This window comes from Peromyscus maniculatus, chromosome 20, assembly GCF_049852395.1.
Source record: "Peromyscus maniculatus bairdii isolate BWxNUB_F1_BW_parent chromosome 20, HU_Pman_BW_mat_3.1, whole genome shotgun sequence".
Lineage (NCBI taxonomy): Eukaryota > Metazoa > Chordata > Mammalia > Rodentia > Cricetidae > Peromyscus > Peromyscus maniculatus.
The window spans coordinates 10,239,770-10,266,030 of NC_134871.1; the positions used below are offsets into that span (position 1 = coordinate 10,239,770).

At 41.9% G+C, this 26,261-nt stretch overlaps 1 protein-coding gene across 6 annotated transcripts in view; it reads left to right on the forward strand.

Moving 5' to 3' along the window:
• The window catches only part of Samd12 (sterile alpha motif domain containing 12), a 435,192-nt gene extending 409,675 nt beyond the window's left edge, over nt 1-25,517 (forward strand). For 4 of the 6 annotated variants that reach the window (XR_013046324.1, XM_042264520.2, XM_006982393.4 and 1 more), the window contains one exon: nt 16,975-25,517. Coding sequence is in view for 4 of the 6 variants with exons in the window: in XM_006982393.4 (XP_006982455.1) it covers nt 16,975-16,997 (23 nt within the window). In the remaining 2 variants the exon portion in view is untranslated. Of the gene's footprint in view, nt 1-5,491; nt 6,320-16,974 lie in introns of those variants that run through there. The other 2 variants (XM_076555778.1, XM_076555775.1) reach the window with 2 other exon arrangements.
• Nucleotides 25,518-26,261: the final 744 nt, after the last annotated feature.

Below are 26,261 nucleotides of genomic sequence, written 5' to 3' on the forward strand. Positions count from 1 at the left end.
ACCTGGGGCTGAGGATCCACAACCCAGATGGTTTGCTCAAAGGGTGGGCAGTTAGTCTGACTGCTCAACGTGGGTGTTAGTTGGGACACTCAGTTTCCCTCCATGTGGGCCTCTCCACGTAGCTCCTGGGATTATTGATTGTATGTGGCTATGTTTGAAAGAGGAAAGGAAAACAATTTTCCATTCCTCCCAGAAAGTAAGTCTAGAACTTACTGTCTCTGCCATATTCTATGGAAGGAACTCATGACAGCCTTGGCCCAGGTTCAAAAGACCCCTTTCAAAGAGACGTAGGAAGAGAAGATATGGCTTAGAATTTGTAATAAATGAGACCAGTCACAGTTTTATAGCTCCTGCAATATGAATTATACTCCAAAAAAATCAGATTAAAATCCAACATTTTTATCTCTTTTTCCAAAACATGAGGCCAGCTTCAGTTCCTCTTTTGATCTTCCCCATGCTCTCACTCCCCATTAAAAGAGAAGGAACTTGGGGTTTGTTGTATGTCCATTGGGCACAAGGCCTCTGGTAAACAAACCTCCAGTTACTATTTTCCAGTGCCTTTGAGATGCACTTTTTCCATCATTCTAATACTTCTAAATTGTACATTTTGTAGTCTCAGGAGGCTTTTGACAATTGGAGGTCATATGGCAGTCTTGTGTGGAACTATTTGGCTGTGATTGTTCATATTTTTATCACTTCACTCAAGTTTAATTGCTATTTAAAGCAGATTCTGAAATATTGCACTGTAATTTGGCATTGAAGCAAAAATGCATCTTGTAAGCCAAAAGTCATGAAACAGCACCATCCATGAGGCGAATTTTGACACTGAAGGTATAACCACAATTCTATGTTTTTGCAAAGCAGTAATCTGAGCTTTGCACTCAGATAGAAATACATAACAAATAATTGAAGGTGTGTCATGTTTTATTACTGAAATACATACAGAGGGATTACCTATCACATGTGAAGCTACTACTGCCTGAAGGCAGAGAAATTGCTAAGTACTTTAGAACAAATGACAGAAAGCATGAAGCAGTAGCAGGCTGATTTTGTTCCTTGTGTTGGACTACCAAAGCATTCTGTCATAGTTTAATTGGCAGTGGGTTTTTGCTGTTCTGTCTTATTGTTTTTTTTTTTAATGAGGCTTGGATGGTGGGCTGGCTAGTTTTTATGTCAACTTAATACAAGCTAGAGTCATCTGAGGGAGGGGAACCTCAACTGAGAACATGCCTCTATTAGATTAGGCACTAGACAAGACTAGAATGAATTTTCTTAATTAGTGATAGATGTGGGAAGGCCCAGCCCATCATAGGTGGTACCACCTCTGGGCTGGTGGTCTTGGGTTCTATAAGAAAGCAGGCTTAGCAAGTGATGGGGAGAAAGCAAGTAAGCAGTACCCCATGGCCTTTGCATCAGCTCCTGCCTCCTCGTTCCTTCCTTGCTTCTTGGTTGGTTGTTACCTAGAAATATAAGTGAAATAAACTAACTCTACCTCAACTTCCTTTTAATCAAGGTGTTTTGTCACTGCAGTAAAAAACCCTAACTAAAACAGATGGGGTGAAATATGGTGATAGACCTTACAAAAGAAAAAAAAAGCCTGCAAAACATCTGGATTCCCTTCATTTACAGAGGAAAAGGCTGTGGCTCAGATGGCTCAGAGAGATTAAGCAGCTGGACTTGTCACAAAGTCCACAGAGGGGGAGGCTGTCACCTCCACCCTCCCATGTGATGCTTCTTGGTTGTAAGGTAGCCTAGCTTGGCTCTAGAAGGATAAGAAGCTGCTTGGTGCCAGCCCTAACCCCTTGTATCCCCACCAAACTTCAACAGGAATAAAACATGTTTACAGTGCCCCAAACCCAAACTCTTTAAGGGTAGCTAAATGAAAAGTGCTTATTTGTACAGACTGTTTTATAAAACAGGGCTACATAATAATAAATAACCAGTCACCATTCTGAAATGGGAATGATTTAAAATAGTAAATGATTTGACATCCTTGAGGGCAGGAGCAGGTTTGGAGAAGGTTTCCCAAACTGTTATTTTTAGATAGTACATTAAGCATTCCTTAACATTTTACAAAAGTTTAAGCCATAGTTTTACCCTGCACTACTCACTGATTTGCAAAGTGTGCCAAGGGTTTCCTGTCTTTTCCCTTGTCTGGGCCAGTGCCATAGGGGGAAAGCATGGGCAGCAGCAAGGGTCCACCTCCCTAATCTTTACTACCATGGCCAAGATAGGAGAAGAGTCCCCCATACTGCTCTGCCATAATGTGGGGATCCCATCATTCTTATATAGCCCTTCTTTGGTTGTGTTAACTCAGTTGAAAAGACTATACTAAGTACTCAGATGCATACAATACAGTCCCCTTCTCCATAGAGTGTCTTTAACTAGAAGAGAGATTGGGCAGAATTCCCAGTCATATCCATAAACAGCAATGAGTGCTCTTCTACCTCCTCGCTCCTCAGGAATCTTGCCTTCTATACTAGCAGACGGGATATTGTACAGTCAGGGACCCTCTCTGTGAATGTGTTTCAGCATACCCAGGATTGCCTGAGGTTAAGAAGAAGGGTTATTTGATATTCGTTTTTCATATATCCAGTGTTTAGGACAATACCTGAGATGCAGTAGAATCACGAGCTCAAAAACAGCCTAAGATATCTAGGAAGACTGTGGGAAGGAAGGAAGGAAGGAAGGTATATAGGAAAAATGTTAATCTGGGCACAGAGCTCAATAGTCAGTTGCACCGTGGGGGCGGGGCACGGAAATGGTGTTTATTCTATCTATTCACACAGCAGAATCATGCAGAGTTCCAGAACAGACCAAGAGAAGCTTCACAAGAATATGTAACACCTTCTTAGCAATGGGTAGACTATAAGCTATGGGTGTAAGGAGTGTAAAACGAGGCAGGGAGACATAGAAGGAAGCAAGGATCAGCATTTTGACCAACTACTCTGTGATGTGTTGTGGATAAGGCTAAGTAAACACATTGAAATATTCTGTGTTAGAGCGATCACTCAGTAGTTAAGAGTACTTGCAAGCTATTCTGGAGGACCTGAGTTCAGTTCCCAGCCCTCATGTCAGACAGCTCATAGCCACCTCTAACTCCAGGTTCAGGCACAGGATGCCATCTTCCAACTTCCATATATATCCTACTGCACCCATTTATTGTTGCTCATATAGGTATCATGTGTTTAGAGATGACTACTTGGAATTCAATAATATACCAAGAGCCTTGTCCCCGGGGTGGGGGCGGAGGGGGGGATGATTCTCTCTCTCTCAAAAGCCATTGATTACCTGTAGCTAGCTCTTCATTCAGTTGTAGGGACTTGTAAAACTTCCCCCCTTCACAATGATGTGACTGGTGTGGTCATCTGCAGATTTTGTTTACACAACAATAATGTTGAAATTTCATGACTGTGCCATCCCTCTAATGTCTAGAACACACTGTCTCACAACTGGCATCCCAGCTCTCCGGTTCTTACCATCTTTCTGCTGCCATTTTCAGTGATCTTCCCTGAGCCTCAGGTACAGGAGTTGCATTATAGATGTACCAAATGGGGTGCTGGGCTCCTCACTAGTTCTTTACATTCTGACCAGTTGTTCATCTCTAGAATAAGATGTTCTACTTAGAACAGAGCAGGAAGCAGGTCCAGGCACCTTATCATTAGGAAATTATACTTGGTCTTAACATGTAGGGTGGGGTGCCATGTGTGTTTAATCGAAGCATGAGGAGGCAGAGGCAGGTGGACCTCTGTGAGTTTCAGGCCAGCCAGAGCTGCATAGTAAGACTCCATCTTGGAAAAAAAAGAACGTTACCCTGGAGCTGGAGAGATGAGTCAGCCACTAAGAGCACATACTGTTTTTCTGGTTCAGTTCCCAGCACCCATATTAGCTGCTTCACAACCACCCGGAATACCAGCTCTAAGGTCTCCAGCACCCTCTTCTGACCTTTGCTGTATTGCACTCAGGTACATAAGTCCACACATAAATATACCCATATACACATATGAAAAATTTTTTTTTTCCAAAAAGAACACTATGTTAACAATGAGTTCCAGATCTTGTCTGCAATGCTGAAAACATTTCCATGGAAGAAATGCAGTACAGAGTACATGGCTCCAGAATATCATGGTCCAATCCACACAGGCTCTATTAATTAGTAGTAGTGTGTTCCAGCTTCTCTGTACTTGAGTTCTCCCATTTCAAAGTGGAGCCGATAATCATATCAACCACCAAGTTATGATGAGGCTTCAAATAAAGGACTCACATGGACCCCATTGAAACAGTACTTTTTGCATGGCAGTGTGCAAGAAATGTGAGTCGTTATTATCCCTTCTCTTCCATGTACCCCGGTTCCCTCATCAAAACAGAGATAATAATACTAGTCCCAGCCCATTTCCTTTGGACCCTGACAGACTGAAATGCAATTAAATGTGTGAAAGCAATTTGGAAGTTAAGTGCTGCCTAGTAAGGTGGGACAAGGAGGGCTGCTAACTGCCATATCCTTAGCAGCAGGATGATCCCAAGAGCCTGCACTGCAAGGCAGGGAGCTCGTATCTGCACCGCTGGCTGCAAGTGTGTGCATGTGAATGGCTTCTCTGGATGCAGTATGTCAAGGTGAAGGCCTTTGCATTTGACTGGTCCAAGATTACGTAAAGATGGGAAGGGAAAATCTAAGCAAGAAGTAAATAAGGTTTAAACTCCGCAGCCTTGCAAATCAGTGAAATCTCGAACATCATACTTTTGGACATCTGGGCTCTATTACCTGAAATCCCATTAAACCTTCAGCTTCATAATTCTGCATGGAAACTGGTAAATTGCAAGGTCCTGCTGATGGCCACCAGCCAGTTCAAGCAATTACTCACAAGAGTCCCCAAGCAGGTTTGTAATTCATGGCCAAGTGGATTCTTTGAGGGGAAACTGTGTACACAAAAGAAAGGGCCCAATCCACACAGTTTCACAGCAACACATTTTGTAGCTCTGCCCACACAGAGAAATTATCTGTTATCATTAAGACTTCCAAGCCTCATAACTTTTTCCTCAATGGAAATTAATACTTACTAGCCCAGGGAACATCTCCAAATCTCGTTAACTGTAACCTGCTGACTACAGTTTAGACAAACCAAGCCCAACCCTTTCCCTACCCTCAGCCTGATCTCATTGAGGGGAACTCGGTTTGTACTGAGTGTTCTTTTTCCTTTTTTTTCTTTTTCTTTTTTCTTTTCTTTTTTTTTTGCCATTCTGTTCTTCCTCCACCACTTGCATCTGTCCCTTGTGTCCAAGCCCAAGAACTAAAGCCCAGAGCACTGTGACCTTGAATCCTAACTTTGGAATCCTACCAGACAGACTCCAAGGTGGAATAGCTCATAACAAACCATCTATTTCTCCCTAGGCTTCTTGCTTGGTTCTGCCAAGTCTAAGAGGTTTGGGTAAACGACATAATCTTCTGTACTTCGGAATGTTTATAGAGTTTTCCTTAATTACCATTTTGTAGATACCGTGATGCTGGGAACTTGTACGAAAGCAGAGAGGAAGCCTTGAGCCACACTGAAGAGAACAGAAAGAGAACAGGAAGGAGGCAGGTGTGGACAAGAACAAACTTCAATATGGGTGCAAAGGGAGTTCCCCGACCTGGGTGACTTTCCTTTCTGAGGCCATCTTGCTCAACCTCTGTCTTAGTTTTCGATTCTACAGTGTAGTAGCCACTTGGCACATGCAGACATGTAAATATAAATGAAGTAAAATTAACGCTAAAAGTAATCTCCATGGGCTGGAGAGATGTCTCAGAGCATTCAGAGCACTTGCTGTCAATCATAAGGATCTCAGTTCAATTCCAAGCACCCCCATAAAAATCCAGGCATGGCAGTACACTTGCCTGCATCCCCGATGCTATGGAAAGTGGACACAGGCTACCTGGATACCAGTCCAACCAGTGAGCCCCAGGTTCACTGAGACACTCACTGAACTTAAGAAAATAAAACAGAGGCTGATAGAGTAGGATACCTCATGTGACCTGCACTCAAATGCATAGATACATGCACCTGCACATACTCACACTTACCATATATACTACACACCACCACCATCACACACACACAAAAAAATTGTTTCACGAATTCCTCATACTTCAAGTGCTCAGTGAACACACCCAGCTAATGGCTTTGTATTAGAACAGTTAGGACACTTCTATGACTTTAAAAAGCTAAAGTGTCCAGTGCTGCAGTAGGTTGGGAGCCCCCTGACCTTGCTACTCAGAGTGCAGTCCCTGTACTAGTGACCCTGGTGTCTGCGGAGAACTTGGAGGGTTACATGATCAACTGTGTGCTGTCCTGTGATTCATCACACACTGAAAGTTAAGAATCACTTGCTGAGGTACCCTCTGCTGTGGTGGTATTATGTCACCAAAATATTGTGTACCTTAATAAACTTACCTGGGGTCAGAGAACAGACAAGCCACTAGTTAGTCAGTGATAGCACACGCCTTTAATCCTAGCATTCCAGAGATAGAAATCCCTCTGGATCTCTGTGAGTTCAAGGCCACATTGGAAATAGCCAAGCATGGTGACACGCCTTTAATCCCAGAAAGCCAGCCTTTAATCCCAGGGAGTGGTGGTACAAAACAGAAAGATATATAAGGCGTGAGGACCAGAAACTAGAGACATTTTTGGCTGGTTAAGCATTCGGCTGGTTAAGCTTTCAGGCTTTGGAGCAACACACTTCAGCTGATATTCATTGGGATGAGGACACAGAAGCTTCCAGTCTGAGGAAACAGGACCAGCTGAGGAATTGACAAGAACTTTTAAGATTCCTGCTACACTCTGCCCTAAGAGTATGTGCTGATGTTCATCATTTGTTGTCACCTTGATTTGTTTTCTTGGGGCACTCATAGCACTGTTTGGTGAAGAGACTCTTCTAGCCCCCTTGAGACTAGGCATTCAAAAGGAGAAACAATAAGTGTGCCTTGTAGACTCCTGCAGAAGTGTGCTTTTCAGCTTTCTCTCGAAAAAGCTTCAGAAGCTGGAGAATTTTTTTAACTATTATTCCTCTTCTAAAGTAGAAAATCTTAGGTAAGAATACATTTTCATGAAAGAAGCTGTTGGACTGGCCAACAGGGAAGCTCTCGAGATGAAATAAAGTTGAATAATGCAAACAGGCAGAGAAGAATAGATGAATGAATTAAAAACCAAGCAGGAAGAAAGAAAAACTGAGTTGGCTCATTCAATTGAGAAACAAGCAAGCAGGGTTCCGTGCTCTGAGATGGAGTAAGCTGGGGTACAGACGCAACAACAACAACAAAAAAAAAAAAAAAAAAAAAAAAAAAACTAGAAAACAATCCTTCAGAATGTTCTCGGCCAACTGGCTGATACTGTCGAGCAGGAGGGGAATTTCAATGGCAACTGGGATTAAACTTCAAGGTTCATCCCTGTGCTCTCTCTTTGATTCATTGTTGCCTGTGCTGGTGGACTGAGTTTTTTCTCTGAAAGGTTGTTTGGGCTTTTAAAGTGGCTGTCAGAATGTAATGAGTTGACATACTTGCTTCTATCCAGTGCAAAGGATAGAATCACTAGGGTTACCGCAGACTAATTGGCCGTACAAATGTATCCCCACTGACAGCAGCAGCTGGCTGGCTGGTCCTTTCTCCCAAAAATGCATCATTTAATATTTGTGTGGTACGACGTGATCGTCTACTGCTGTCAGCCGGTTGTCTGGTTCACGTTAGCTGTAAAAAAGAAGGGGATTTTGCTAGTTTCCAGAGGACATCGTTCCTAAAGACCTATGGCAATGGATACCCTCAGTACTCATAGACTTTAGATAGCTCCATATACTGTAATCTTGACCCCAGTTCTCGTTAAAGAACAAGAGTGGTCGCTCCACCCCAACAACTTCTACTCATACCTGAAGGAACTGCTATCTTTACTCAAGTAGCTTTCTTCCTATGTTCATTTGCACAATTCATTCTCTCATTCCACAAACATGTCAAGAACAACTTCGATAGTCCCCACATTCCCCCCCCCCAACACACAGCACAGAAAGAGAAGAGTGAGACGTACTCTTTCCCTGAAGGAACTTGAAGTTCATAGCAGTTTCCAGAGAGGCTGTAAATACTACCATCCCCCTGCAACATGGTCAGAAATTCAAGTCTATGGTCCTACTTTAAAAGGGAGGGATCTAATTCCTCCCATTTGGAGCTCAGAGCAATGTCCCAAGCTCCCTGGAAGACCTTTAAACACCATAAAGTAGGAGCCTAAAGATGGATATATTATCAAGTGATGCTAGTACAGGACAAAGCGGGTTATAACAGAATTTCATCATATGAATTCTAAACTCCTCAAGCCCTACACCCTCAAAGCAATGTAGAGCACTTCAGTCGGTGTCCAGAGGAATATGTGCATGCAGAAGCCTGCAGGAAACATAACGTCCTGGAAGGATATAACATGTCCAGGTCCCAGGGACCTTGCATAAGCTAGATAGCTTGCATAGGTCCCAAAGCTTCTCCTGCCTGCCCTGCTCTGCAACCCAACTGGATCACTGCTTTGTATTATATCTGTAATTCTTGTTATTCTGTTATACAAAAAGAGCAAGGCTATAAACCACATTTTCCCACAGCCGATACCACTTTTCTCTGTCTGAAGGACAAATAACTACTATTTAAATACTGGGGGAAAGACGTGGGTGTTTTCATGGACTGCTGCCAAGCCGGCTTCATGAGCATCATTGCGCCTCTTGTTAAACATATAGCTTTCCAATCTTCCCCCTGGACATTCTGATCCAGTGCAGGGGGAGAGAGCTAGACAAAGCAAAAAATTGGGGAAGCTCCCTGAGGTGAGTTTCACGAAAGCAAGTTGGAAGACCTGTGGTGCAAATGTCAGTTTCTAAACCCTGGAAGATGGAAATGCAATTTAACCTGCGTGAATCAGAGTTGATTTCTGAAAGATTTGGTTCAGGTTTGTCTTCCGCAGTCAGGCTTTTACATTTAGGGGCTAAGGCAACGGCTCCATGAGTAAAGTATTTGCTGCTACAGCCTGAGGACCAGAATCGAGATAAAGCCCGACATGGTGTATAAATAGCTATAATTGCAGTGCTTCTATAGCAAGGTGGGAAACATAGCCGGGCAGGTGGGAGGTGGTGGTGCACGCCTTTAATCCCAGCACTGGGGAGGCAGAGGCAAGCGGATCTCTGTGAGTTCGAGGCCAGCCTGGGCTACAGAGTGAATTCCAGGACAGGCTCCAACGCTACACAGAGAAACCCTGTCTCCAAAACTCGGAAAAAAAAAAAGAAGAAGAAGAAGATGGGAAACATAGAAAGGAGAATCCCAAGAAGTTTGTGAGGGAGCTAGCCTGGCCTAGGCAGCCATATACCACAAGAAATCTGTCTCAAGCAAGGTGGAAGGCAAGGACCTTTCATCTAGTCACACACGATATGGCTTATGTGCACAAACACAGACTCATTCTCTCTTATACACACACATACACATGTGTGTGTGCACACACACACACCATGAAGAAAGAGTAAGAGAGTGATTTTTTTAAATTTGTAAAAATTTAATAAAATAACCATTCAATGACACACAGTGATTTTATATATTTGTGGGATACACAGTGATAATCTCATGTGTACACAGAGTAATCAAAGCAGGGTAACTAAACTGGTTAAACATACAATGATTTCCCAGCCCCACAGAACCCAATAACAGTTCTGCTTGTAGTACAAGAGGAAGTGAACAAGTTCAATGTCTCCCCACCCTGCCTGGCTCACCCACTTGCTCTCCCGCCCAGAACTGAAGAAAAGAGGAAATCTCAGCTTGCAAACACAACAACTGCATTCTTTCCTTCTTGGTAGTTTTAAAGAAGGGACAGTTTCCTCAGTTCCGAATCCTTCAGAATGCCTAGGAGTCCATGAGAACTGCAGAGTCAAACAGCAGAAACACTCTCCCCGTTACCACACCGGGAGTCAATCACATTCTAACAGGAAAATAGTCACGATGTGGTAAGGAGATGAGAGACAGTGACAACATCCTTCCACCCTGTGTAAGTGTTTATTTCCTACTTAGCACTTCTGCAATAAACAGGCACCTGAGTGTGTCTCAGCCAAAGCAGAGGACACATCCTGGCCTAACGGCCACAGCCTTTCCTAGGTCATTTATTTCTCTAAGCCTGGCTTTTTTTCATCTGTGAAGTGGAGGTAGTGTGCTCACTTACCTGGTTGCTGCAAAATAGGCCTAGGTTCTGAGTGTAATGCTAGGCACATGGTGAGTACTTGGCTAGGGATACTGTTTACTGTTATCATTGTGTTGTTTACAAACTACTCAGAGATCTCCTTGGAAACAGAAAATGATCAAATGACAAATATGCATGCACGTTATATGCACATGTATATGTGTATATACATATACAAACATATACATAGATGACACAGAGACTTAGCAAAGGAACAGGCTCACTTGATGATGGAAATAGAGAAGTCTCATGATCTACAAGCTTAAGAGCCAAGAGTATAGTTCCACTCTGAGTCCATATCTAAAGTCAGAAGAAGGCCAATGTCCTAGCAACAAATAACAGAAAACATGAATGATGCATTACTCAATCCTTTGCCTATTCAAATCGGAGGCCTACCCACAATATGGAGGGCCATTAGCTTTTCCCAGCCTACCAACTCAAACATTGATTTCTCACACAAATATCTTCATAGAGACACTAGAATGGTGGCTACCCAATATGTGGACACCCTGTGGCTTAGTTGAGTTGACACAAAAAGCTAACTTTCACAGGATGATAATTTCCCCTTTCTTAGGACATGTGAGAAGTTACAGGCATATATATATTCACTTGTATTGTTCCTCGTCACACAAGTTTTGTGCCATTCTGACACCACCTTCTTAGAGAACCTGACCTCCATCTTCACATAGCCAGAGGATAAAGTTGATTCCTTAACTACATTCTCAGTGAGAAGACACCCGCTTAAGTCTCTTGGGGACAAGGAGTGATAAAAATGCAACCAGTACTACCCAAACCACATATGGTATCTCTTACCAGAAGTCCTGATAGCAAGGCTTAGTTTTGTGTTCACATTAGTCATCCCTTGTCCTCCTCTTATAACTTCTTGCATGCATACTAATTAATTAATTGAGCATACCTGCCTAAATCACCCGATCTTGATTCTTATAATGGCATGCCTGTGAGGGTTCTAGAAGTTAGAAGTGATTTGGTTTTAAAGGTTTTGATTGCATTGAATATAAAATCAAATAAAATGAGAAAGTGATGAATAGAAGAGGGGAGTGAGGTTTGAAATTAGCCTTATTTCCTGTGCATATGAGAGGCCCACTTAGGTTGGTTTTTATCTTGACCTATTTTGAGAGTGATATATTTGGCTCACAACCAAGAATAGAAAATAAGCAAAGATCTGTGTCTGCTAAACCAACCTCAGCACGTTTGACATTTCAAGCTGGAGAAGTCTTTGTTGGGGAGCTAGCCTCTGCATTCCTAAGTGTTTAGCAGTGTCCTGACCTCGACTCACTAGAGGCTAGGAGTAACCTCCATGAGTGACAACCAGAAATGTCTTCCAGACAGTGCCAGTTGTCTGCCCTGGGGCAAAACTGTACTCATTTGAGAACCACTCAGCCATGCTGTGAAAGACTGTAAACTGTTAAAAGAGAAATGAACTAGCTTTCTGTAGGTTAAACCTCTTCTCCAGCACTTCATGGCTAAGGTTTGCAATAATGAAAATTCTCTTACATGACATAATTACTTGTTTTCTCTCTTCTCTTCCTGTTGGAGTTAGAGAATTCCTTTTCCGAATGTGCATTCTTTCTTAGTCGGGAAAGACTTACGGTGACAGCAGATCTGAGTTCTGGTCTCAGCCCTGTGCATTCTAGCCACAGAGTAATGACGAATTCGTGTGCCTACCCTCCTCTGAACATGTGCTGATGGAGACCTCCAAAATGGCACTGAGGTTCTGGCAAATACTTGTCTGTAAAGTCTTGGTTGGCCCATGGTGCCTGCTCAGTAAATCTTAGACCTGCTTACCGGCTACTAGGTTGAGCAACTGTGGTACTCACTCACACCTGCTATAAATTACAAACACATATCCGAGAGCGATTTGGGCCCACACCGATGACCTCGAACTTGAGTTCCATGAAAGACACATTCTTTCACAAAGACACTTTCCTTTCTCTCTGAATGGAAGACGCTAAACGCCCCCTTTCAAGGGAAAAGTCATATTTGCCCCTCTCGGATCATGAGATGTGGAGTGACCTGACACAGAATCTTTCTTCCAAACATGCCACGCCTTCATCCCCTGTTGCTGGGGTGAAAGGAGGTAAAAGCTGAACACTTAAGTCCTACATCTGTTCCTGAGCCCTCTGCCAGGCTGCCTGCTGCCTGCCAGGCAAGTCATTTCCTGCCTTTGAAGTGTTAGACCCTCCCGTGGTTATCAGGCCACTGTCTGAAGTCTGCACTAATCTGGAGGAGAGTGGTACCAGAGTACGACAGTGGCCTGGCCAGTGGGGAAAGGGCACAAAGGTCTGACATCTGGGCATTGTGTTTCTTTTCCTAGCCCTTGAACAAGGAGATAGGTGCGTCTCTGATGTCGCGAAGGAACTTTGGGAACTTGTGATAATAACACAACAGTAGAAGCTGTCACTCACTCACGCATCAGGTATCTCTTATGTGCTAAGCATGGTGCACAGCACCCTTCCTCTCGCTTCCTCATCACAGCAACTCGTTTAGGAAGAGGTGATGTGACCTATTTTAAAGATGAAGCAACTGAGTTTTGGAGAAAAAAAAGTTCATGGTTTTTATATCCCACAGCTGGTAAGGGATGAGCCTTGGGGGTGAAAGGAGGTCTTCCAGAACCCGTGCTCTTGACTACTGGGTTTGAAAAGCGTCCCTACTTATCCTATACTCAGGATCAAATATGATTGACTCCAAGAACACAAACTTCATTACTAGATTAAACAACCAAATAATGAGTCCTCTCCCACAGTATGTCCTTCTTAATTTCACAGCTACATAGTAAGCACTGACTACATATCTGATACTGCATAATGTTTTAACAAGACACAAATAAGATATGGCATCGCCTTCAAAAATTTGAAGGGGAAGGTTGAGGCATTGCTTATTGCTAGGCTGTTTGCCTGGCATGTACATATCCCCGAGTTTAAAGGGAGGTGGTGATAATTGTATTAAATAAAGTGTTTGTCGAGGATTTGGTGATAAAAGTTTAAGAAGCCATACTAGCACACAGGAAGGAGTTCTTACCTGTTTCTAGAAAGAGAGAAAGCTTCACAAAGAATGTGACCGCTGGAGGAGGGAGGTCCTGAAAGATGGAGGAGTTGGTATTCGTGGTGTCAGAGGTATACAAAGAAAACATCTGAGAAGAAAGAAGTTGGAGCATAGGCCAGAATCATTGCAGTGAAAACGGTGACCAAAGACTCTGGGATAGCTGCCCCACAGGGGGCTGGAGCCCAAAGCAGACAGCATCTGAAAGATGATCCACTTGCTACTTAACAGAGCCAAAGGTGCCAAATGCAAAGTGCCCGTTTGCATTTGACCAAATGTAGCTTCTTTAAAGGTTTATTTTAATTTTGTCACTTTATTTTTCCTTTTGAGACTAGATCTCATGTAGGCTGGCCTAGCCCTCAAATTTACTATACAGACAAGAATGACCTTAAACTTCTTATCTTCCTATCTTCACCTATATTATAGGGTTATAAGTATATATTACCACACTGAATTTATGCAGTGCTGGGGACTGAACCCAGGGCTTCATTAATACTAGGCAAGCTACTGTACCAACTGAGCAAATCCTCAGCCCCACTCATGTAGTGCATGCATGTGAATATGTGCCTCATGATTGTGCACACATGTGTGTGAAGGCCTGAGGTTGGGGGTGAGTCTTCTATTGTTCTTCATCTTATTTGTGAGACAAGGTTTCACTGAACCTGGAGCTCATAGATTGACTAGACTGGCTGGCCAGTGAACTCCAGGGATCCTCCTGCCTCTGGCCTCCAAGCCCTGAGACACACACCATACACCAAGCTTTATTCATTTTTTTAGAGGATGTGGAGCAAGTGGAACACTCCTACACTGTTGGTGGAAGTGCAAACTTGTACAACAACTTTGGAAATCAGTACAGCAGTTTATCAGAAAACTGGGAATCAATCTTCCTCAAGACCCAGCTATACCACTCTTGGGTATATACCCAAGAAATGCTCAATCATACCACAAGGACACATACTCAACTATGTTCATAGCAGCATTACTCATAATAGCCAGAATGTGGAAGCAACCTAGATGCCCCTCAACTGAAGAATAAATTAAGAAAATGTGGTACATATACACCATGGAGTACTACTCAGCAGAGAATATCAATGACATCGTTTTTTGAAATAGAATCTCACTGTGCAACTCTGGCTAGCCTGGAGTTGGCTTTATAGACTGACCAGATTGGCCTCGAACTCATGGAGACCTACCTGCTTCTGTTGCCTGAGCATTGGGATTAAAAAAATGAATCACCATGCCTGGCAAAGAACCCAGCCCTATGTGAGTTCTGGGGTCTGAACTCCGGTACTCAGGCCCTTTTGCTTAAGTGGCAAGTATATAAAGATTCACTGAGCCACCACCCCAGCTTCCTTTATGTAGGTTTTGAACTATGACTTCTGGGCATGATAACAAAAATCTCTAGTGAGAGCCAGAGAGATGGCTGAGTGGGTTATGGGCATGTGCACCCAAGCCTAACAACCTGAGCTCTATCCACAGGTCCTACATGGCAGAAGGTGAGAACCTCTGGTTACCTCAAGGTATCTTCTGACCTCCAAACATTGATGGTGGCATGTGCATGCCCATATACATACATACACAGACAAAATAAATCATTGCATTTTTAAAAAAAAATCTATAATGATGACAGAAAAGCCTGTCATTGAGCATATGTGATAAAAAAAAAACTAAGATTAAAGTTTTTTTGTTCGTTTTTGTTTTTGTTTTTGTTTTTTTTCATTTTGTTTTGTTTTGTTTTTTTTGAGACACGGCTTCTCTGTGTAGCCCTGGCTGTCCTGGTACCTGATTGTTAGACCAAGTTGGCCTTGAACTCACAGATATCTGCCTGCCACACACTCATCTGCCCTCCATGAGCTCTTAGAAACCCAAGTAGACAACACAGGTATTTGTATGATACACTTTACTGCAATTTCCACACAAAGGTGTAAGTCCAGTAACTCAGCAGGGCTCAGTCTTTAACTATCATTATTCCTGTTTGAATTTTATTTTGTTGGCTTTTTCCCAAGGACATACATCTCTCAGATCTGATTGTTAACAACAGCCTCAAGAATATTGTGCTCTGCTGTGTCAGTCTGCATGAAATCTATGCTGTGCTTCAGGGCTGTATGGCTTCCTTATAGGTTGACCTGGATGTTTTTCCCCACATTAGTCTCTCTTTCTTCTCCTTTCAATGACAGAGGAGTGTCATCTCTGTGTGAAAGTATGAAGTATTGTTTTTCCAAATAGTACTAGTGAATGTCAACTACCATGACACATTAGTGAATCATTGTTTGGGGTGTGCACATAGTGAGCCTAATTTTTCTTACTGTTTTGCAAAGTATTTCAACAATAACACTAACACTAGTTATTTTTCACTTACTGTTTGTTTATGCATATATTATGTTGTGTATTATAGTATCATAACTGTTTATCCTATTGCTATATAATCATCAAAGTTAGCATTATTTTAATGGTCACTTAATCATCCATCTTATTAATGTACTATAATTTGCTTAACTTAAATTTTCAACAATGGACTTATTTCCAATTTTTTCTGTAGGATAAATAACCTCTAGGTTACAGATTTTTGCACACAGCTTCTTTTATTTTTCATATTTTTCCTTTGGGTCCACTCATAGGAATGGGATCCCTAGATCAAGGAATATAAATTTTTAATGATTGTTAAATAAATGGATGTTATTTTTCCAGTTTACAATGCCATGAGCAACATATTAACATTCTGCTCACATAACAACCTTATCAGAAGTGTGTGTTACTATTTGACATTTAATATACTTACAAGACCTTTTGTTTTAATCAAACACTTTCTTACAAATTGTGTATCTTCTTGTAGTTTGTAAAGCCACTTGGACTCAAAAGCCTAGCAATACTTCTTTTCCATCAATAACTCCTGCTGTTACTCAATAATTTTATGTATATTAAATAAAACTAATGTTGAATTCTCAGAAAAAGCATTCATTTATACTCATAATATGAATTATTGAGGACCTGTGTGTAGAGAACTATGTGTGGAGTAGCCAAATAAAATAATGGGAAAATTAGAAAGTTAAAACAAGGAAAATATATCTATTCCAGAATTCCCAAAGTCCAAGGCAGGACTACATTTCAAATAGTTCTAACCTCTAGTCAGATTTGAATGACTTTTTCTTTCTTGCCCCAAACTCACTCAGTTTTCAATGTGCAAACTTGGGAGCTCTTAATCATATGGCTTCTAATATTTCTTTCTTGACTTTATTCAAGAATCCCTAATGAATGAAATCGTGTACACACACACACACACACACACACACACACACACACACACACAATGTTTTGTGCCATTTCCAGACTCATCGTGCCTCCAAGCTGGTACATGCACGCAGCTCTAGAAAAATGAGATGGATTCCCAGCCTGCACCCCTGTCAAGGGGCTGAAGGCCAGGTCCAAAGACCCAGTTTTGCCCCCCATTCCAGGTAATGTGGCCTGGCTCTTGAAATGGGCATCTTCTGTGTTTTGCCAACTGGTGCAAGGATCTTTCAGGACAAGCCACCACTAATCCACCCTGAGTTGAGTAACCCTCATCTTGGCTAGCCCTTTCTCTTTGACCTAAGGGTGTTAAGGTTTGTTTAAATAAGATAATTGTTACATGTTGGTATGTGGGACTATAAAGAAAGTCATTAACCATGTTTCCCTTCCCCCCTTTTTTTTCCCTTTCTTGCAGCCTCAGCGGAGGGTTCTCCATAAACATGTCAGCCTTGCAAGCTGCTGTCCTGCCAGTGGGCATGAGCATGGCCTGTTCCCCAGAGAAAGACTTACTCATGGCACTGCCAGAAGAGATCCTTGGAGCACTGACAGAGTCGCTGGATTAACTGAGAAAATGCCTATTCGGTCAAGATTATGAAGTTTGGGAGGAAAAACATCTTGGTTTGCAGGGGATTTTCAAATGAGGTGCATAACATACAGTGCCAACTCGTTCCAAGTGGTCATTGGCAGACCATTAGCTGGAAAATTGCTTCCAGTTTTCATCACTGTGCATAACTCAAGTTCCCCCCTTGGGCTCTGTCTGTGCCCTTCACTAGACGTCCTGTTTTAGCATGGCAACTACTGGATTATTTCATTAAGTGTGCAGATGGCATGATGTTTTAGAAAAAAAATACAGGCGTTCTGCAGTCTCAGTGGAAGGGTTCACAATATTATACCCTGGTAGGAATGTAAACGTGTCTTGATATTGTGTTAGTTACCATGTCCAAAGGTGTTCTGTCGAATGCTAACGCACTTTATATGAGAACACTACACTGAGATGAAATAGCACATTTGATACACGTAGGAAAACAAACGTCTTCTCTTTTCTTTATAAATCTTGTCTTATTTCTGGCTCAGACTGTCCAAGACAAAGTCCACTCCTAGTGTCCTCCCACTTGTCTGTGGTTCATCAGTGTAAATATGGCCACAATACTGTTAGATTTCACTTGCTGACACTTTACTGGATAACCAGATTACTTAGAGCACAAAGGGAAGTAGAAGTTAGCAAGCCTGGGGACTGAACTATTGCAAGTCTTGGTTCATTGTACCCAGGCACAACTTGACACATGACATCATGACACTCTGTACAGCCTACTTCTCTTTGGCCGATGCATACATACTCTTCTATATAGGAGATCTTCCAAACACAAAGACCATGGTGGGTTGATGCCAAGGGCAGCAGAATGCAACCTTCCTTAGTGGTCCCACTTCTGCCCTTAGGAAAACTTCCAGAGGTCAAGTTTAAATCACAGTTCTGGAGAGAAGCATCAAATGACCCCCACTGTGTGCCTAGAGAAGTAAAGCATTCAGCCCACACTAGGTTTCTTCCTCAGCATAGAACTTACTCTTCCCCTTTAATACTACCTGGATGTATATATGACTTTTTTAAATTCTGTCTAACAACAAAGCACAGCCCTGGGAAACCTGTCCAGTCAGTGGTTGCTTACCTGAACACTGGAGAACTGTTCATTGATATTGATTGCCCCCTTATGATACATTAGCATCTTTTCCCTGGAAATTGAACCTTGGCTGGATCAAACCTCAGCAAAGTGTGTTATGAGCACTCACTAACCTAACCTGAGACCAATAGGCATCAGAGACTAATATTTAAAATAGAGGTAACAACTTCTGGTACCCGTCCAGAGAAAGCAAGCCAGACATTTTACATTGTCTCCCAACACTCATTCTCTGTCTCCGCTTGAAGTCTCAGGAAGTGGAGAGCCCCGAATGTGATACAAACAGGATATCTCTCCACAGGATGGCTCCTGTCAGATGTGGACTAGAAAGGGACCTCCTGATAGGAACTCAGAGTAATGAGAGCTAACATGAAGTCTGGACTTTTCACAGATCACCACAGATCATAATTATCTAAAAAGCTGAAATTGGTAATCCAAACCCAGGCTGCCAATACCCCTGCTCTATGACCCATCCTTTTGCCTTAGTTCTAGAAGCAGGGTCTATGCATTCCCTCATTCTTTCTTTTCATTCAGCAAGCATCTGTAAAAGGACCGCCATGTGCCAAGAACTGTATTGGGTCAACTCTAGTATATAAGGCACACTCCTACTGCTTCCATTGAATGGGTTTTTTTTTCTCTTCAACACTACTCTCTTCCCACAGTACAAACTGAATTGAGATATCCACACCCACCCACCCACCCTCACCTTACCAGAGAAACAAAGGAAAATGTTCATGACAGACAGCAGGCAGATCCCATTTCTGAATGAGTGAGCAGCTTGGGAACACATACAGAACCTTGCTAGACAGCCAGCTAAGTTGATCCAAGCTTCCCACAGCAGCTCCCAGTTGCTATCCTCGATGCCCACCCTGGTCTATTTCCATCCTTCCTGTAGATACTACTGTTTATCACTATGCTCAATTCTCTGAAATGCCAATTCTATAACTACTCCTAAAGACCCTGAATTGGTTCTAATGAATCCTATAAACCCTGTCAGGTGCTGGGATATTGTAGCTGAGAATAAACTGGTGTAATCCGTGATATTCCTGCTAAAACCCTTGGAGAACTAGATGCCCATTCTAGGACAGATGTCCACTAAATGATCATGGACTATTGTCGTTTTGGCTTTTGCAAAACAATCTGAATGACTTTTTTTTAAAGTTGCCTCTTTTTTTTGAGTCACAGGAATACTGTAACATTATGGAAAGATAATGGTTAAAGATGAAAATGGAAAAATGGAAAATGAAGGCCCTGAAAGAGCCCAGTTGAAAATGGTGTCTCTTAAAAATGCCTTAATGTCTGGCACAACCCACATATTTGCATATGAGCCCGTACTGTTTTCCAAACTGTCAGCCTCTGTTTGAAACAGTTATAGGTTTGGAAACATGGTGGCATGACATCTGTGCATGCACAAGCAAAACCAGAAAAAAAAATGGAGAAATGATTTCATTCACAGCCTTCGGCTACCTTGTGTGGTGACCCTCTGTGAGATTGCCCCATGGTTACTTCTTGCTCTGTTGTGTGTGTTTGGGGTGGGGAGTTGGGTGTGCAATTTTATCTTCCAGAAACCCAGGCATATCTGTGGTGGGTTATGTTTTGTAGGACAGGAGATATGGGGAGCTAAGGGATAAATGTTTTAATATCTAATGATTGAGGCTTTAATTTTTCCTTTTTCTTAAACCTGGACTACCCTTTTTACTAAAAGGCTGACACTCACACTTATGCAGGAAAAGCACTCTTGGGAATGAACTGAAATGAATAATTATCAGATTCTCCAGGGTGCTGAGGGGAATAGCTCGGTTCACATCCAAAATCAAGTTTAAGTATGCAGAGCACCATGGTTCTGCTGGGGTCGAAAGCAATTCGTGCCAGTAGCTTGAAACTTGCCTAGGACGGATAGGGACCCCATCAACTTTCTTTATGGGACGTGGCTCACCTTCAAATCCCTGTGCTTGCTCCGTGACATGTATACCCAGTATTTCAATTTCTACCTCCACAATACGGGTAAAGATGCCAGGTTCTCTCCAGAGTCATTCTGCAGCTGCCCAAACAGAGGCATACAATCCTCAGTACTGAGGAGAACGTGCCATTTTTAACACTCAATGGGGAGAGGGAAGATGAAGGATGACTGTGAATATAAACTAAGGATGAGAACCTCTAATGGATCCACCTCACACACCCTAAATGTTTTCTTTGTCTGCAAATGTCACGTAATTAGTTTTGGATAGCAAAAATAAAAGTCTCAAGGAAGTAAAGTTTTCAAGGCACCCCTAAGATGTTTTTTTAATCCAAACCTCTCCCCCACACATTAGCAGCTTCATTCTTTTCAATGTTTTCTTCCATCTTCTTTAGAGTAATTTTGCTACTTGACAACTAGACTTAAAGTTGCCATAGACTTAAAAATCAAATCTCTGAAAGTGACAAAAATTCCTTTATTCTTTAAAGGCTGTTGTTATTCATCCCATCTTCTCCAACCCCCTCCATCCCACTTTTTGCTTTATTTTATGTGTGTGTGATTTTTTTCTTTCTTCTCACCTCTTTCTTTCGCATAGTGCTATAGATATATTTCAAGTATTCTATAAAGAACTCAAATAGAACCACAGAGCCCTCACCAGTTTTTTCCCCTTCCTGACTAAAAAATTGAGCCTTAAGCTTGACCTTGATGCAGCCCAAGCAGCAGTGGGACCCCCATTTTCATCTCCAGAAAGTCACTGGTCAGTGGTGATCATTCGAACAAAGCCAGCGGGATTATAGAGGAGGGCAGGCCGGGAAACATATCTAGTTGAGCAGAGCTGAGGACTCTATTTCAAAGACAAGCAAGCCTCCAACTCAATCTCCTTAGATCCGGGTCTAATCCTAGAGCCAGAGCATGGTACTGTGAACTCTGTTTTATCAATAGACAGAACTGGGGGCTTAAAGGTAAATGAAGACTGATTCAGTTATGTTCCTCTGATGATGTCTGTTACCTGGAATACAGAATAGACTTGGAAAGCTATGAGTGAGGTGAAAAAAATAAAAGACTAAGTGTGCCTTTGTGAAGGTGGCTACAGGGTCAATATCCATGGTGATGCCTTCTGTCCATCACTTCAGTTTCAGAGGCACAATCCTGGATGAGGAAGTAGGAAGGGACAAGAGCTGTTTCTATCTAAACTCTAAAATGTACCCCATGAAATTTAGGTGCCGAAATGAAAAAGAGAAAGACCATCAGGCATGGACCAGCTCTGGTCCTCTGCTTCACATCAAATGACAAAGCAATGACTTCTATGGAGTAGTGAAACCTGGTCACTCAAGGTTTTATAAAACTGTTTCATTTACCATATAAGGCTACTTAAGAACCATAAGCACCAAAGAATTCTCCCATCTGAACCCCCTTTCATACTTATTTCAAGCATTAAAGACAACAACAATCTATACTGGCTGCCATTTAAAAGTCACTGGTGACAGGACTCTTGCTGATTCACAAAGCCAACAGACAGAATGATACCAAACAAACGTTGTTGGTCTTTTGACATTCCTTCCAATCACATAACATTTTCAAATTTTGGAGCTAATGGTTTGGGGGATTTGTGTCAATCAGTTGTTTTATTGCTGTTTTCCAAACCCCAGAAATTTCCAGTACCATAAAACGGATCTTAGAACTGGACCTTTCTGCCCAAAGTGTCTGGTGTTGGCATATCAGCTCTGCTGAAATGCTAAGAAATGTATTGAGCTGGGCAATGGTGACACATGCCTTTAATCCTAGCATCAGGAGGCAGAAGCAGGTGGATCTCTGAATTTGAGGCCAGCCTGGTCTACAGAGCAAGTTCTGGGACAGCCAGAGCTACACAGAGAAACTCCCTGTCTTGAAAAACCAAAAGAAGAAAGAAAGAAAGAAACTTCACCCAACTAGGAGGTACTCATGCCTAGAGTAACTAACTGAAACACTGGAGAGTGCTGGTTACCTGCCGCCATGTTCACAACCTTTTAGAATTCAATCATTTGGATCAAAGGAAATAAATAATTGAATCACACAGTTCTTTCCATATTAGTATAGACATAGTTATCAAATGTAGAATTCCAGTGTTAAGTGTTTTGAAAGAACACACAAATCTGTTTTGTGATGTTTCATTTAATCACTACCACACCATCTCAAGTTCTACAAAAATATATTAAAATACTCCACGCTGAAACAAAACTCTATAGCAAGAATTCTTATTATAGTAGATCATTATTTCACCTGGGAAGGAGAAACTAATTTTGCCTCCAATTCAATACCTTGGGCACTTTAGAGGTTGTTTCTATCCCACTTACAAACGGAGCATGCTCTGCTGGCATCTCCTGAGAAGTGACCACAACTTCTAAAACAGCACAAGGACCATAAAGACCTTTTAAGTACACTAGCTATACTCCATGTTCAAACTTAAATACAAAACTAGGGCTTGGAATTTCAGTGTTGTTACGGGTTTGAAGATTGTTAAATCAAAGCCAACCACATTGGGAGCTGACCACAGACTCAGGAGGTTTTGGGCAATTCCCTGTCTGGATCCCATGCAGTTAACTCAAGATAAGCATGTGTTTCCTCACATATCAGCTGCAGAAGTGAAGCATGTGCCAGTTCTCAAAAGGCCTTTGGTGGAGCTGGAGATATTATTAATTTGGTAGTGTTATTAATTTGGTAGCATGCACAAAGGCCTAAGTTGGATCCCTAACACCACCTAAACCAGGTAGAGCAGTGCATGCCTGTCATGCCACCACTGGAGAGAAAGAGGCAAGGGAGGACCAAGAGTTCAAGGTCATCCTGGACTGCATCACAATTTTGAGACTAATCTGGACTGCATGAGATCCTGTCTTGATAAATTAATCAATTGAAAAGACCCCTGGTTACTGACAGAAACCTTGAAGGTCGTGTTAGTTGCTGATGGCTATTTATGTTCAAATTGCTAGAACCTTGTTTTCATCCTTGTTTGTCTGGGGTTTTTTTGTTTTGTTTTTGGTTTTTTGTTGTTATTATTGTTTGTTTTTTAACAGTGCTGGGAATTGAATCCAGGGCCTCTGGCATGCTAAGCCAAGGGTTCTACTCATGAGTCACATCCCCAGGGCCATCTTTTTCATGCTTAGCCCACTCCTACCTCAGATCACCAGCAACAGAAGTCTTAGCTTCTGGAAGGGTGTTGACCCCATACTTGTGCTTGCACTCACACTGGGCAATGGTGGGGCTCTGCATCGTTCACCCCCTTCGTCTCCCAGCCGAAAGCATTGTCCTAAAAATGCCATGCTGCAGGACGCTGGGGATTGGCTAGTAGAAGACGCTCACGTTGCAGAGAACTGAGTAAGACCGGGTCCCTTCATTTGCACTGTCCATCTCAGTGGTGATGAGAGCAGAAGCCTGTCTGCCGAGAAGCCAAGGCAGAGCAAATGTTCTGAAACTAATTCGACTACAGCTCTTGCACCACTAAACCACACGACTGTAGTTCTAGTTAATCCAACTGTTTAATGTTATTAGGCACTAAGTTAAATAGCTTTACACGAAATTTTAGAAAAGATCAATATTGTAACAAAATTACAGATTAGCAGTAAAAAGCACCTGAGAAAAGAAACTATCGATCTGTTGTAGTTTATATACTTACGTTATTCTTAGGACTTTGTAAGAGATTGGCGCTTCACTGATAAAGGGAAAGAAACTGTTCGGGATTCAAGAATGGTGGTATAACAGCAATTTCTGGGGGCTTTGGGCCTTAATCTTTCTGGGATGCTCTGTGTCCCTCAGCAGACAGGGTTGTTTGAAGACTAGAAGGGGCTAATGGGTAAAGTTGTCCCATACCACATATTTATGAATAATTGTCATGGCAAACTGGGTTATGGGCTTTGTTAATGATACTGTTCCTCATTTTTGAGGTTTTTTTTTTCTTCAAAAACTATTATTACCAAGCCTCCACTCTGAGATTAAAAGAAGAAAAGGAAATATGAGAAAGTAATACATGGTATTTTACATATGTGTGTGAACACACATACACACAAATGGTTGGACACACAGACTCACACACAAACACACATAGACACACACAGAGACATGCACACAGATACACACACACACACACACACACACACACACACACACACACATGCTTTTTCTGAGATACAGGAGATGTTCTCCAGAGCTTTCAGTGGCAGCATCCACTTATCTCCCCTCCCCCTCTCCAAGGTTCAGAGAACAGTGACCTACCCAGAGATGAGTACAGGCAAAGATTCCCAACCTTCAGCCTGAACAAGGCCACAGAGCATGTGCAGTTCCCAAGCTGGGGGCATCAAGAATTACATAGGCAAGGCAGACTTCCTTGATCAAGTGCTATTGCATGTTAGTATTTGTTCTAGAAAAGAAATAAGAAAAAAAATCATTTGATATAGATTAAACAGAGCAGCAATGCGCTCTGCAGACTCTGAGGGGGCGGAGGGTGTAGTTCCATGATGGAATGTCTGCCTAACATATGTAAGGACCCATGTTCAACCTCCAGCACCACAAAAATGAAAAGAAGAAAAATAACTCTCCCCCAAAATAACAAAGTCTGAGGGAAGATCAGATTAGGGAAAAAAAAAAAAAGACTGGTTCATTCTTTGACCAGCGTGTCTAAAAAGCACATTTCATAACATAGTAGTCTATGGAGACTGTAGACATTATAGCTTCCTTAAGTGCACAGTGAACACAGCGGTCTTAATTGTGTTGGTCTCCCAAGACTGGTTCATTAAATAGGAATTTCCCTTATCTATTACCCACAATTGCTCTGCTTTTTTCTTCCTTTTCTTTTGTTCACTTGTTTCTTCTCTTTTCTTTTTCACTCCAGAAAGTATTCCAGGCCCAGAGTTAGAAAAACACATGAAGTTATGTGGCATAAACAAGAGTGCCTTTCCCGTTGGAAGTCCACCTTCCTGGGCTCCACGGTACCAGATGTTTAGAAACATTTCTCCTCTAAACACAAGAATCATTGTGCACCACAATTTTGAGCCACTGACTTACATATCTTGAGCAGCTACCAACTTGCCAATTCCCTTTGGGTCTCCTTTATATTTTCTTAGAATATTTCTTTCTATTTTGGGTTTTCTTCATGAAGACTGGGAAGGGGCATGATTCTTTTTAAATTGATAAAAAATAAAAATAAAACTGTACAGATTTCTGCCCACTCGTATTCGTGAGCATGATCTCTATCAGGCTTGAAAACCGGCTTTATCATTTTGTATATTTGACTATTTTGTATTCGGCATTATTTGAGTCCTTATGTGCATGGCAATGTATTAAAATGTGGGATTTCTATTACCGTGTAAAAGTGTTTTGATTCTGATTTTCAACATATATCCGTGGCAAAAGAAAAAAATATGGCATTAAACTTTTCATTTCTATTTTCTTCAGCTCATCAGCTTTCTAGAAGAAAAAGAAAAGTTAACAGCATTTCACTTTCCCTGTGTTAGCTAATGATGCAATTCATGGTGGAAAATTGTCCTCAATTATGCTGTGTTTCCTGGAGAAATAATGTATATGAGATGAATTGGTGGCCTCCCTCCCAGCACACAGAATTCCCCCAGTACTGAATTCCACCAATGTGATTGCTCTTTCTGTTGAATGCTTGAGTATTGGGCACAGCTGGACAAATGTCACAATTCCCTTCACCCTCAGACATGCTAACACAGAGAAAAGAGGGGACTAAAGGTCTTGAGTCACCAATTTGCTCTTGTGGACAGGAGTCTTAAATGCCCATGGTAGCAAGAACAATGGCATTTTCCCAACACCTCTTGTCTGCATTTCTTTCAGGCAGTGACCAATTATAAGAAATCTGTCCTTTATTAATAGATACAGACTTTCAAATAACACCTACCTCAGACACCTGGAGTTAGAAGCCAGTGCTGCTGGCCTTGATGTAGGCCAGCAAACATCTAGATACCTTCCTTGCTCATTCATTTATATTACAAAATATACACGAATTCCAAATTTTTATTAAACCTTAAACAGTTTCCAGAATAATAAGATGCATCAAATATAAATTAGACAGTTTTATCTGCT